This window comes from Mercenaria mercenaria, chromosome 12 (assembly GCF_021730395.1).
Source record: "Mercenaria mercenaria strain notata chromosome 12, MADL_Memer_1, whole genome shotgun sequence".
NCBI lineage: Eukaryota > Metazoa > Mollusca > Bivalvia > Venerida > Veneridae > Mercenaria > Mercenaria mercenaria.
The window spans coordinates 5,922,622-5,938,006 of record NC_069372.1 but is presented as its reverse complement, the minus strand read 5'-3'; the positions used below and the strand labels follow the sequence as shown (position 1 = coordinate 5,938,006).

At 37.1% G+C, this 15,385-nt stretch overlaps 1 protein-coding gene across 1 annotated transcript; it reads left to right on the top strand.

Annotated features, from left to right (window-relative positions):
- Positions 1-4,074: 4,074 nt before the first annotated feature.
- On the top strand, positions 4,075-5,592 carry LOC123533770 (uncharacterized). Its single transcript, XM_045315625.2, has one exon. It carries the CDS (start codon positions 4,075-4,077, stop codon positions 5,542-5,544), a length of 1,470 nt encoding a protein of 489 aa, XP_045171560.2. The 3' UTR covers positions 5,545-5,592.
- The last annotated feature ends 9,793 nt before the right edge of the window (positions 5,593-15,385 follow it).

Sequence of the window (15,385 nt, the reverse complement as noted above, 5' to 3'; positions counted from 1 at the left end):
TCAGTTTGTGATACCTTAGCGAAATTTAATTTTGCAGTTACTGTACAAAAAGGTTATAATGGTGCGCTGATTCCGTCAGAGATAGAAATTTTCAACACTGTATTTCGTTCGATTTAACATTAGACTTTTCATTTAAAATAATTCCGTTCAAATTGTTAATCAAATAACAGAATAATAGAAGAAAACTTTGCAGTTGGCTGAAAAACATATTGTCACTGAGCAAAAGGATGCGAGCCTGAGAAGAAAATATGTATAATGGCCTTAGTGATTAAAACTCAATTTCATATTTTGCAAAATTAGACGCTCTTTATTGCGTGTTCCATGCTCCTATAGGCTGAACACAACTAAATCCGGTTGTTCGTTATTTCATATAAAATCCACTTACTTTATAACGGTTTTTCTACATTTTTTAGCATATCAGATTTTCAAAGACTTATATTCCCATAAAGAACTATATCGCTACTTTAGAAAACAAAGAGAAAAAATAAGGTGTTAACCTTTAAGAAAACTACAAACTACTAAGAATACTTGATGAAACTTGAACTGAATATTTCAGAACATTAGCCCCACTTTGCAGACTTTGGTAGCAGACATATTTCACAAAATCTAGTAATGATTTACTTTTTCGAATACTTTAGATTTTAATCGAGTAAGATGACCAATCATTATTTTGTGAAATTATACCAAGATTGTTCAAATTATACCCATTCTTCAAAAAACATGGCCGCCAGGGGACGTTGGCACTTTTCCCCATATGTATATAGTGGAAATTTAAAAATCTTCTTGTGTTAAACTGCCAGCCCGATTTTGAAATAATTGTGTACAAATGGTCCTTGTAATCCTCTGACAATTTATTTTTAAAAATTATTATGATTTGTCAAAATCATGGCCGCCAGAGGGCTTGAGCACTTGTCATTAATTGTATATAGTAGAAGCTTTAAAAAGCTTCTTGTGTTTTACTGCTAGCCCGATTTTATAATAATTTTACACAAATCGTCCTTGTGTCACCCTCATTCAAGATTGCTCAAATTATTCCGATTTGTCAAAAACATGGCTACCAGGGGGAGTAGTAACTTATCCCTATATGTATGTAGTAGAAAATCTTCTTGTATAAAACTGTTAGCCCGATTTTAAGATAAATTCACACAGGCTGTCCTTGTGTGACCTTCTGCAAATAGTGTTCAAACTTTTATGATTCGTCCAAAACATGGCCGCCAGAGGGCATGGTCTCTTTTCATCAACAATTTCTTTAAACAACATTTCATCCAAAACCACTGAATAGATTGTGATGAAACTTTACACAAATGGATCTCTTGGTAGACCTCTTTCAAAGTCATTAAATCGGTTCCGATTCATTGAACGTATGAGTCATTTTGGCTAAAAATAGCTTACACGCTATCAGACTTTAAAAATCTTTTTCTCTAGAGCTTTGATATTTGGCAGGTGATAAAAGGGTTTGACATTCTACCATAATTGTCCAAATTATTGACATAAGTTCAAAAATGGCAACGCCCCTGTGTGTTGCATGTGCTTGCTATAGGCTTATATAATTATAAGACATTCTTCTTCTCTGAATCAATAATAGCTAGAGCCTATTACGTTATACATACACAGGTGAGCGTTTTAGGGTAAATGACCTTCCTGTTTAAAGTATTTTTGTTTTTGTGTATTTATTAGCATTGTATGAATTTTAGAATTTCTACTAAAGACGGATTAGAGCACAATATTTGTCTAATGCGATAAAGATTTTACCATCACTTAATCAGTATTGAATATTATCTATTTCTTCGAAACGCTTTGACTTTGAGTTTAAATACAATTATTTACATAATTTCTATTGCAGTATTCCAGTTTCAGAGTGAGCCGCGGTTTCTTTTGCAGGTCTCCCTACATCAGTTGAAACATTTGTTTTATTGTATTATATGTTTTCGTAGTCGTTCAGTATTTTGTTAAGAACAAATTTGTAGCACAACAAGAAATAAGAATGTGCGCATGAGCTCTTTGACGTCACATTAACCAGAGGAGTAATTTTATCGTTCTGTAACAGTATAGCCTATATATCTTTGCAAAATGTTACCCTTTCTCATAATATCATGTTAAATTGTAACCAGAGAGATGTTTATACGTAAAACGATTCATATAACATGCGAAGCAAGTGAGCGACTTCAGTTGCGACCAATCTGACTAAAGTACATCTCCTATTACGCTACGCATAGGATCTGACAACGACCTATTCATTGCCTCGTTCTGACGACCCTTTCGCCAGCCAATCAGAGCCTAACTTACAACATCTTGCAAATCTACCTGTAGCCTTAACTTTTGATATTTACAACTCTTATGTCGTAATGTATCAGATAGCCGCCTAGCTCAGTCGGTAGACCGCTTGCTTTGTAAGCGAGGGGTCCCGAGTTCGAGCCCTGGAATGATTGCTCACTTTTCTTACTCTTTGACATTCGAACAAGTCATCTGATTGGATAAAATAAAAATAGCAATACTGGAAATCCAAAATCTACAGAAGACGAATGTGAATGGGTCGTTCTCAGATCTTCGTTTAGAAGATCAAGTACTTTAGTCAGATTGAGTTGCGACAAAACGACACTAATGTTTATAAATAAAGCCGAAATAGGATCCCTTATAATCATTCTAGTACATTTCAAAACATTTCAAGCAAGATGTATTTTCTTGCTAGTTTTATTTACAATGTTTAAAGTATGCAAATTGTCGTCCAATTAAGGATTTATAGGCAATTTAAAAGTATAAAAGGAGATTGGAAAAAAATAAGTAAATTAAATTGTGTGCAGCCTTTACTGCCGAATGTCAAACTAAGTTATATCAGGTAGGGCATTAATAAGAAATGATAAGAAAGAAGCGTCGTCTTAAATGCACCCAGGCACGATATTATAAAAAAAAGCCAAAGCCACAAAACAAAATCAATTTAGTTGTTTAATGAACCAATTTTACTAAATGTATTTGATTTAGGTGAGAGAAGGGTTTTGATGGCCAGTGGAATAAACCAGTACAAACATGAATAAATGTCAATGATTTCATTTACTTTCAGCTTTCATTTTTGAAATGACCTTTGACTTTTCGATCTAAGAATTCTTTGCCATCAAATCAAATATTCAACCTATTGAAACTCAGCCTACACTACGGACAGCATTATAGGCTCAGTATGTCAGAGTCGTCAGCCATTTGGACCATGGACCAACGGCCTTAAATAGTATTTTAATATGAATGCAAAGTTTTACGCCTGACAGACATGGCATTGTAAAAATGAACATTTGTCTTTTTCAACTGTTCGATATGGAATAGACAACACTGACCAACGATGTTGGGTTTAAGGTTTATTTGCGGGGACACTACTGTCGACATCGTACTTGCGACCACCTCTATTAAGCGATTTTTGTATTAAACGACCAGTCAAAATCCCTCCTGAACGTTTTCAGTATATAAATTCATTCCATTAAACGACTAGCAGCCACATTAATGTAGTCCCGACAGGTAAAATATTCGACAAAAGTATCTATTAAGCGACCGGCTACCAAAATTCTATCGGGCATTACTTCATCTGTGTAATTAGCGAGTACGTTTTGCACGTGAATGAATGCAATTAACCTCTGTTTCAGTCGAACTGACACATAATCTAGCCATAAATTTCACGGTTTGTGGACTTGGAAAGTGTTCACGATGTTAAAACAGATTTTAAAACCATACATGTACGTATGTTCATAATAAATACAGTTACATTAACAGTTAAAAATAACTGTCCTTTTCATCTGACTGAAATTCATTAAGAGACCCTTCCATTAAGAGACCACTTCTTAGCAGTCCCTTGGGTGGTCTCTTAATACAATGTATTAAGAGTGTAGTTACATACGATTATGCAACGAACTTTATTGTAAAAGCCAGTATTCCAGTTGTTCTGTGCGTATCAATTCGAGTATGTTATTGCGCGTTGCTAATTCGAGCGTTATCTTCTAATCTTGATGTTGTTTCTAATATGGCAGTCTTGTCAACTGTTTCTGTATGATATACTTACGTTTCTGTTTCAGGTTTTGTAGATGGTCGATGAAAATGGCTGGTGTAACTACGAGATCCAGAAGTAGAAATGGCACTATGTATGGCAACGATGTCATTACAAATGGCGACACGAATCATAGCCATGATGTCACATCTAACGATTTCAACAGCTATAAAGAAAGTCATGAAACAATTAGAAAGACCGAAAGTGGCAAAACATTTCGTCATTGTTTAAACAAAGTGTTTCTGCCCTTGTGTCTCATTTCAATGACACCACATATCGTGATTTTATATTGGTACACGAATGCACACTGCAACGGAAGTTACACAGAAATGATTGCAAAGCTACGGAATGGATCAGTATTTCATAACCTGTACGGAATCTGGAGCAATATCAGTATTATCAACAGTTTTACTGTTAGTGTCGTTTTTGGATATTTCGTTTGGGCTGTCTTCTGGATGCGTGTCCTCCCTGGAAAGAAAGTTACAGGACCTGTGACACCAAATGGAAACACCCCTGTATACACAGATAACGGATTTCTTCATTACATTGTCACTATGGTTGGATTTGCTTTGCTTACTATTGGACTTAAAATGTATGGAATGACCCCAACAGTTGTATACGACCGATTCGGAGAGCTTCTAGCATTCATGAATATCTTTGCACTGATATTTGTTCTTGTTCTGTACTTCAAGGGTGTCTTAGCGCCATCCTCCACAGACAGTGGCAAAACAGACGGAGGCTTCATCTTTGATTATTACTGGGGAACAGAACTTTACCCGCGGATTTTCGGAGTCGACGTGAAAGTGTTTACAAACTGTCGTTTCGGAATGACAATATGGCCGCTGTTAGTTTGTATATACGCACTAAAAAGCTACGAGTTGTATGGCTTTGTAGACAGCATGTTTGTAACAACCGTCCTTCAAATTACCTATATTACAAAGTTTTTCATGTGGGAGGCGGGTTACATGCAAACGATTGACATTATTTTTGACAGAGCCGGGTTCTATATATGTTGGGGTTGCCTCTGCTGGCTCCCTGCATTATATCCAATTGTTAGTCAGTATTTAGTTAGTCACCCAGTGAGACTGGGTCCAGTCTGGGCTTCCGTGGTTCTAGGTCTTGGACTGGCATCTGTTCTAGTCAATTATCTTGCCGATTTACAGCGCCAAGTCGTCCGAAGTGCCAATGGAAATTGTCTGGTATGGGGGAAGAGGCCAGACATCATTCGAGCTAAATATACAATCAAAAGTGGCGAAGAGCGGGAAAGCATTTTGTTAGCCTCAGGTTGGTGGGGATTATCTAGGCATTTCCATTACATCCCTGAAATCATGTTATCATTTTTCTGGACTTTACCAACAGGATTTGTTCACGTGTTACCATACACATACGTGATCGTTTTAGTGGTCCTTCTTACGCACCGTAGTTTCAGGGATGAAAACAAGTGCTCTAGAAAATACGGTAAATATTGGCAGGAATATTGCGCGAAAGTGAAGCACAGAATTATACCATTTTTGTTTTGAAAATGATTACTTTTTAAAGTTATAAAAAATCAATGTTCTCGATGTAGTGAAATTGTAGAATACAAGTTTTTGCAAGAAACAGTATCATAAAAGTGAATTCAATTTTGTAATTGAAATGAATCATTATCTAACAATGCATTAAATGTGAGTGACATGTTCATACTGCAAACACCGCTGGTATCTAGTACTTATCCGAGTATAATAAAAACTAGGCACCAAACCAACGGTTAAGTTTGGCGTGACGAAGTGACAATCATACTCATTTGGTCCTTGTCTGTGATTAACATAGACGAGAAATAATTGAAAAGTATATTGATAAATGTATGTTAAGCTTCTTTAAACAGACCAGTTGCTTCTTTATACATGCATTTTTATTCATGTTTTCTTTATGACTTATTCATTATTGAACGTATGTATTGTACCGGTGGTTGTTGGTTTTATTTCAAGCGTTTTGCAAAAAAGTTGTTTTTTTTTTTCATATTTTTAAAGACATACCAATGTATGGCGAAGGAAAATTTTGCTTTAAGGGTAATATGCAACATTTAGCAACATTACTTATTAGAAAGAACTAAAACATAAACACTAACGAAGAAAGTATCTGAAAGGACTACAAACAAAAAAGATATAGCCATTTGAATACCATCTATGTACTCGAATGATAGCCATTTTGGTCAGTGACATCATCATTCTTTCCTTATATGGGCATTACCATATCAGTGAATAACAACTAAGAGGAACATGTTTCCCGGACCATAATATAATATGAACCTTAGTATGTGTGTACCTTAAATCTAAGCTCCCTGTTTAATTTTTAACATATTTTTGCCATATATACAATATTTGGTAATGCCCATATAAGGAAAGAACGATGACGTCACTGTGCCCCAAATGGCTGTCTTTTCATTTATTGATAATATTTGAATTGCCATATCTTTTTTGTTTCCGATTTTCATGTTGTTTTTTTTCGCCAGGTTATAGTATTATTTAAGTTCTAAATATTAACATTGTCAGATGTTAAATTTTCCCCTTTAAAATTTATATTTATATTTTCTTTTTACAAAAAGGGAATTCCTACAGTTTTTTTATTCGCATCTTACTGCGCAGCCGATACTATCTATGGAAAAAGTGAAGTGAAGTCAATATTTGTTAAAACCTGAAAGATGGATAGATATTCTAAAATATGAGCCGTGCCATGAGAAAACCAACATAGTGGGTTTGCGACCAGCATGGATCCAGACCAGCCTGCGCATCCGCGCAGTCTGGTCAGGCTCCATGATGTTCCCTTTTAAAGCCTATTGGAATTGGAGAAACTGTTAGCGAACAGCATGGATCCTGACCAGAATGCGCGGATGCGCAGGCTGGTCTTGATCCATGCTGGTCGCAAAGCCACTATGTTGGTTTTCTCATGGCGCGGCTCATATGAGGAATCTTGTCTAAAATATCATCTTTTAAGAAGCTTTATCAGTAATTAAATATTCATACTGGTTTATGTGATATTGACAGGTATCATGCCTGACATTTATCAAGCAACTTGCCATTTGTGTCTGTGTTTTGACAGCGCATTTTAGTACAAAGACAGTATTGTTCATATAATGTTAGACAATAAACTTTGTATTGGTAAGACAATATTTCAATATGAGAATTTTTCATTTCAAAAGTTCACAAAAGTGCATATGAAATAAGTTTTTTTTTTTCATTTATACCCTTTATTGTAGAGCTAATGACATTGAATTACAAATAATGATATGAAATGAATATTTAAAACTTATTGTGCTGTCTTTATTCATGTTTTGTTGATATTTATAAAACGCAGAAATTCATGAAAATATTGAAAAATCGCTAGCAGTTTCATCAACAGTGGGTGTGCTCAAAACAATTTTTCACAAAAAAACAAGCTGGGCGGCTCATTGTTTTAATTTTTTCACTGTTTTTAGCACAAAATCCGAGTGGTTAAGCTCGCTGACTTCAAATAACTTGCCCCTCATCGATATGGGTTCGAGCCTCACTCGGGGCGTTGAATTCTTCATGTGAGGAAGCCATCCAGCTGGCTTACGGAAGGCCGGTGGTTCTACCCCAGGTGCCCCTCCGTGCATTATTTCATCACGAGCGGGCACCTGGGGTCTTACTCCACCATCAAAGCTGGAAAGTCGCCATATGACCTATAATTGTGTCGGTGCGACGTTAAACCCAACAAAAATAAATTCCTTTCACATATGTGAATTTGAAAATAATCTATGAAATAAAAAACTATAGGAATGAATTTTGATAGGATGTAGAAGTTTGTTTCATTGTTACAGTGGATGCTTTCGTTCATATAATTATACAAATGCTTTATTCTTGCCATTCTTATACTTATTGATGTACATTACGTTAACTATAATTATTTGCATGGTGTTGTAAAATAACAGTTTTACACATTTTGTTTTGATTGTGTGTTTCAAAATCAGTTTTATATACTTAGTCATTTCTGATAGCTAGCAGACTAGTCAAGGTTCTCATTTTAAAAAGAACTGGTTCATAACTGTAGACTAGGCAAAATATGGCTGAAACTTATACTTGGAAATCTTAACATGATGAATTTCCCATTTAGATAATTTTCAGTCATTTAGTATTGGCCATTTTTAAGGCATAACTCGTAGATTTTATTTTGGTTGGACTTTAAAGACGTCGGTGTTTATTAAGAAAAATGGATAAATGTCCATCAGGAAAGACCATCCATCGAGTAGGATCGGCGTGAAGTTGGCAGTACAGCAGTAGCAGCAGTAGGAGCAGTTAACTGCTGTAACTGCTGGCAGTAGCAGCAGTTAACTGCTCCTACTGCCAGCAGTTACAGCAGTTTATTGCCTGTCGCAGTTAACTATCACCAGTTACTGCAATTGATCGTGTTAGCTTACACCAGTAAACTGCTACTACTGCCAGCAATTATAACATTCATCAAGCTGTATTACCAGGTGATGAGAATGACATAAGGCATTTATTTTGTCAGTGTCGTACATATAATACTGCCAGCAGTTAAATCGTGTTATTAAAATTAGTTTTACAAGATTCCTTCAGATGTGTAATAGACCGTAAAACCTACCCTTCTCGCGTATCGTTTAAAGATCATTGAAGCGTTCTTAATATATTTCTATCATGAATTATCTGCCCTTGAAACCGACATTCAAGGGCAGAATTTTAGGATCAAGGGTACCTATGATCTTTAATACATATTTTCTTTCTAAACTTGATTCTCAGTCAGTATACAAAGTTTAAAGAAATTCTGCCCGTAGGAAAAACTTTCGCCCTATAGAAATTGTCCCATTCACCCTTAAATTCTCCTGTAAACTATGTAATAACAGCAGTTAAATGGTTAACAAGTCTCATTTATGTTTCTGACAGCAGAGTAGTCTATGAGAGCATGTCACTTCCAGTAGTGAAATGAGTCAGATGACCAATAAAAGCAGTTTTCTATGTGTTACTGGCAGCAGTCAAATGGTTTATAAGACCAGTATACCAGTTTTTGTTACATGTAACTACAGCGATTAAATGTTTACAAGGCTCCTCTTACTGCTAGCAGTAAAATCTTTATGACAGCAAAAAACAGGGCTTCTGTTACAGCTAACGAGAGCAATTACAAGTTTCGTATATATTTCTAGTGTATTTACTGCTGAAAGAAAACCACTCAAGCCACATTCAGCCTCGAGTTCCTAAAAACAAGAGTTCGCCTTGGAAACACCGCCCCACCACACCCCAGGTTCCTCCCAAACAAGAGTTTTCCCCGAATGGCGGCCACCCGTGCCGGGTGGGGGACGAACCCCTCTACAACGGCCACTCGGTCCGATCCAAAAGTCGAGGTCTGGGGCGGAGCTGGGGGTGCCCAAACTGAAAAATGTAAAAATTTCCAAAAACGGCCTCGGACCAAGTTTGAGACCCGCTCACGAGTAAACAAGAGTTTTCTCGGGGTGGCCGCTATGCTGCCCCCCCCCCCCATACACCGTCACTCTCTAATAAAGTCAAGGTCCCGTAGGGTCCTCCTAGTAACTGCTGTAAGCATTTTAGGCCACCCCGCATCACACCTCACCCCGTGTTCCTCCCAAACAAGAGTCTTTCCCGAATGGCGGCCACCCGTGCCGGGTGGGGGACGAACCCCTCTGCAACGGCCGCCCGGTCCCGACCCAAAGTCAAGGTCCCGTAGGGTCCTCCTATTAACTGCTGTAAGCATTTTAGGCCACCCCCGCCTCACACCTCACCCTCATCGCAAATTGGGGACATGCTTGGTTACTATGTCAAAATAAGCGCTTACCATATTCACATTTAAGAACATTATGAAAGTATTCAATCTCTTTTGTTGTAAGCGATCTTCTAAATTCTTTGTTCTTTTAATACTATCAAATAATTCCAATCGGTACGCGTCAAACTGCTAGAAAAATTAGTAAATTTTGTATTCTTTATGTCGTAGTACATGCACAATGTGTAATATCTAACCATTGAGATATAAACTTAGTGCAACACTGTTCCAAAACAGAATATTAATCGGCTGAAATTAAGCCCGATTTATACATGGTTGCTGTGTCTGAAGTACCGATAAGAGGTAATGTTCGGGGAAGGTCGTGTTCCGAGAAAGCAGCCTCCTATTGCAATGTGTGCATGAGTAACATGACTGGATTCGGCTGCCAGTTAAGCAAAGAGGAAGGTCAAGTGGTCATAAGGAATGATTTTGTGCGAATTGATTACTCGGCACACAAATATAATTTTTGTTCAGAAAGAACTCCAAAGAAAATGTAAAATTTAGCTTAATGCCTTTATTGATACGCATTTTATATAATTTGTGTATAAGTAAAAAATCGACCGAGGAAGTAAAAATGGATGTGTAATATTAGTAAAAACAAACAGAGTGTTGATTCATATAATTATTTCAAATACGTCAAAGACTCTTAACTGATATTTTTCATTCATTTTTAATGAAATTTATACGTGGATACTTGTAAAATGTCTATATATCAATATATGTCAAATACTATGTCGTCATGTCAAGGATATCAATGATTATAATCAATATGTTACAAGTAAACTTCTTCAGCCTGACAAAGAAATGACATTAAACGTGGAATTAGCTCGACACACATGTCTGTCTAAATCAGAGACTACCAGTAAAGCTTAAAGCCGTCATTTCCTATTGAAATCAGTGAGACTCGGGATCAAAATTAGTTACTTATTTCAAACGCTTAGGGAAGCAAGAAGACCATATTTTATTTAGTTAAGAATTATAATGAAAGAACGTGCAAATATTGCAGATTACTTCAATAACTTTATAAATATTGTCAGATAATGCTTTTGATGTCATTTGATGTGTTTAAGAATTTTACCTTTTATATTTCAATGGGCGTAAATTGACCGATAACGACTAATCGATACACTCGATAAGCTGTTTTCAAGGGAGACAATTTTGCCAATAAGCCAGCAAATTGGCTTAGATTTCTGGGTATGGCAAGGCTACCGTTATTACAAACTGCGTAAACATTTTACTATATTCAACCATCGTAATTCTGCTTTTTTATTTTAAAATTCAATAGTAATTTAAAGACAATTCTGCGAAAAGTTATTTCAAAACCCGATTTTTATAGAGATATGGTTTACAAACTTAATAAGATCTTGCATCATTGCATTTTTAATTATAAAATGTTTCATTAAAAAAAGGTTACGATCCAACTGTTTTGAGACAATCCGCATGTTAAGTGTTCAACTCGTTTACATTTGGACACTACGCTTCCCACTTTGATTGTGTCTGGCGGAAGAGTGGGGGGGTGGGGGGGGGGGATCTATAAGTAGTTTTTAAATCCCACCAGGACTGAACTGTTCTGATATATGTCTTCTGGCCTGTTTCGTCTGGTCCTTAAGTGTGTTTCTTCTGCAAAAGCATTGAGTACATACGTTTTGGGTTCTAAAGGTTTGCTTTTGATGTATTTATATAGGAGCATTTTTTTGTTTTACATGTCATGCCTTTTTGCTTCCTTTATGTGTTTTAGAGATTCACCTGGCGGGGAGTACTTTTATTTACACTTTTCCGTGTCTTTGGTCCATGGTGGGGGTAAGAGTGAGGTTAATGCGCACCATAAACCGGTTTAAGGCGGGGCCTTCTACTGTATTTTTAGCCCACCATTATCAGATGGTGTGGCGTTCCCTGTTTGATATTTATCCTTGTTTTTTTTACTAAAGTTTAAGTCGACTTCATTTTTACGCCATAAGGTGTGAATGATACCACCTGCAAAATCTCCAACCATACACTTGCAAAATCTTTAGAAAAGTATACTTGACAGTCTAAATATTATTAATCTGTTTTGTAAACCGGCTTGATAAATGAAGGCAAAAAATAAATAAATAAAGAAAAAAAATTAAAGAAAAAAAGGTAAGATGTGACGAAACAGTATAAATGTTTCTTTCGTCAAGTGTGCTGATTATCATATAAGGTTGAGAAAATGAAAAATGCCCGAGAAGCTATGCAACTATGACTACAGTAGTGCGCCACTTCTGCTGCAAATTTCGCTCACATTATCAACCTTTAGCCTTTTGGCGACATGTGATTCTGTCTTCGCGACCAGCGGAGACCAAGATCAGCCTGCACGTCCGTTATCATGGTCTGCCATGGTCGCTATTCAGTCAGTAAATTTTCAGTAAGCAACCCTTCAAATAATAAATGTTATTGCCATAAATGAATGAACGGCCAGTTCATTTTAGACATTTAGCGGGCTAAAGGTTAATACCTTAGTTAATTTTCTTTAGATAACGCGTTTGAATATTACTGCATGTTTGAATATTACTGCATGTCTCCCCGTACATTCAATCAGGGCTGTTATATTTCGATCTTCTCAGATCGTTCAGCACGACTTTTATGACGTGTTATTGGTACTGTTTAGTTTCTCGACATGACCATTTCGGCCTGGGTGGTTCCAATACTCCCGCTTTCATAGCCTTGGGTATTGTATAATCACCCCTTGGATATGGTGCCTGCTTTTAATTTTGTCTTTTGACGGTTCCTGTGATACGTAGGCCCCATAACCTCAGATCCCCTTTCTAAATCCAGTTTGTTTAGTTCTGCCCATTGTTTTCTCGTTTGGGGCAAACCCTTCACTTTATCTCGGGACCAAACGCCACTCCTCATGGAATTACATGCCGCCTCAACACGTGTATCATTGAAGGTTCCATGTTCACCGCCGTTTGAATACATCTGCGGATGTCTCTAAATTGCTTTTTTGTACTTTTAACATGTGTAAATGTTGTGTTCTGCTCAACCCGGGGCTAGAGGGCGGACGGTAGCATGCATTTCCAGTACCGTCCATGAACAGGCTCAATCAAACCGAGCCTGCAACAGTTTCGTTTTTGTCGTGTTGGGCGACCTGTGAAGATTCCACTTTTCTCTCTTTTCATAATATAAATATATTCTGTTTTCTTATCTATCTATCTATCTATGGATCGATCGATCCATCGATCCATCCATCAGGTGAAATGTCTTATGAATATCCGAGCGTATGGTAGTAAGACAGAGAGGAAATACCTGTGACTATTTGTATACCTCATCTGTATCAGGAACAATATGATTTACAAAGTCATTTGACATAAAAAGAAATTTAAAAAAAGGGTTTTGACAATATTTTTTATAAAAATCCTTTCACATGTACTTCCTTGGTTAAGGATTGATTTTTTCTTAAACACTCTATCTAAAAATAAAATGTCAGAAAGAAACCTTTAAAGTTTTAAATTCGTTTATTATGTAAGACAGCAATATTTTGACATTTTGTGCCATTATTCAAAAACTTGTTTTCGTTGGTCGTTAGCACTTACATCACTAAACTTCAAAGAACATATAATAAATTTTGACTAGCAATAAAGAACTTTTTAATCCCCCGCCGTGGCGGAGGGATTATAGGAATGGTCTGCGTCCGTCCTTCCGTCTGCCGTCCTTCCGTCCGTCTGTCCGTCCTTCCGTCCGTAACAAAATCGTGTCCGGTCCATATCTCCTAAACCCCTTGAAGGATTTTCATGAAACTTGGGTCAAATGATCACCTCATCAAGACGATGTGCAGAATCCATGAGTCAGCCTTGTTGGTTCAAGGTCAAGGTCACAACTCAAGGTCAAAGGTTTGAGCCTGCCATTTTGTGTCCGCTCTATATCTCCTAAACCCCTTGAAGGAATTTTATAAAACTTGGGTCAAATGATCACCTCATCAAGACGATGTGCAGAATCCATGAGTCAGCCATGCCGGCTCAAGGTCAAGGTCACAACTTAAGGTCAAATGTTTGAGCCTTCCATTTTGTGTCCGCTCTGTATCTCTTAAATCCCTTGAAGGAATTTTATAAAACTTAGGTCAAATGATCACCTCATCAAGATGATGTGCAGAACCCATGAGTCAGTCATGCCGGCTCAAGGTCAAGGTCACAACTTAGGGTCAAAGGTTTGAACCTTCCATTTTGTGTCCGCTCTATATCTCCTAAACTCCTTGAAGGAGTTTCATCAAACTTGGGTCAAATGATCACCTCATCAAGGCGATGTGCAGAACTTATAAGTCAGCCTTGTTGGCTCAAGGTCAAGGTCACAACTGAAGGTCAAAGGTTTGAGCCTTCCATTTCGTGTCCGCTCTATATCTCCTAAACCCCTTGAAGGAATTTTATAAAACTTGGGTCAAATGATTACCTCATCAGAACGATGTGCAGAAATTATGAGTCAACCATGCCAGCTCAAGATCAAGGTCACAACTAAGGGTCGAAGGTTTGAGCCTTCCATTTGGTGTCCACTCTGTATCTCCTTAACCCCTTGAAGGATTTTCATCAAACTTGGGTCAAATGATTACCTCATCAAGAACTCATGAGTCAGCCATGTCAACTCAAGGTCAAGGTCACAACTGAAGGTCAAAGGTTTCAGCTCTGTATCTCCTAAACCCCTTGAAGGATTTTCATGAAACTTTGGTCAAATGATCACCTCATCAAGACGTTGTGCAGAATTCATGAGTCAGCCATGTCAGTTCATGGTCAAGGTCACAACTGAAGGTCAAAGGTTTCAGCTCTGTATCTCCTAAACCCCTTGAAGGATTTTCATCAAACTAGGGTCATATGATCGCCTCATCAAGAACTCATGAGTCAGCCATGTCAACTCAAGGTCAAGGTCACAACTGAAGGTCAAAGGTTTCAGCTCTGTATCTCCTAAGCCCCTTGAAGGATTTTCATGAAACTTTGGTCTAATGGTCACCTCATCAAGACGTTGTGCAGAATTCATGAGTCAGCCATGTCAGTTCAAGGTCAAGGTCACAGCTAAAATCAAAGCTTTTACCCTTTCACTATCCATAGCAGTGGCGGGGGATTTAGCTGTCTTTCAGACTGCCTTGTTTTATATTGCTTTTCGTTAATAATAACTGCTCAAAACAACAATACAAAATGTCTTAAAATGTCACAAAACTTCGGAAATTAAATTAAGCCGTTATATTTTCCGTAGCGATACGAATTTGCTTGTACGGACTTTTATCACAAAACTAGGAAAATTGAAACATCATTGATTTTAACAAGGTATAAAGAACCTTTTTAACATTGCAACATTGTTTTCTTTCATTATTTTTGCTCATGAAGATAATTGTCAAAATAAACATGCACATGAAGTGAATTTTTTTATCATACGCTTAAGTTGTAATAATAATATCTTTGAAAAGACCCTTTGGAAGCATAGAGCGCAACCAAGCACACAATTATAGGTTATTAGCTTTGTATCGGGAAATATGCACTCGTTCCATGTTTGCACAGGTAAGTTTTTGAAAATTATTTGAATTATCAAACAATAACAAGAAGCATGATAAAAAAACGAAACATAAAGTACGCT

Bases quoted from the DNA above. Each gene is read 5' to 3' on its own strand.
- LOC123533770 (XM_045315625.2), top strand. From the start codon at position 4,075: ATGGCTGGTGTAACTACGAGATCCAGAAGTAGAAATGGCACTATGTAT.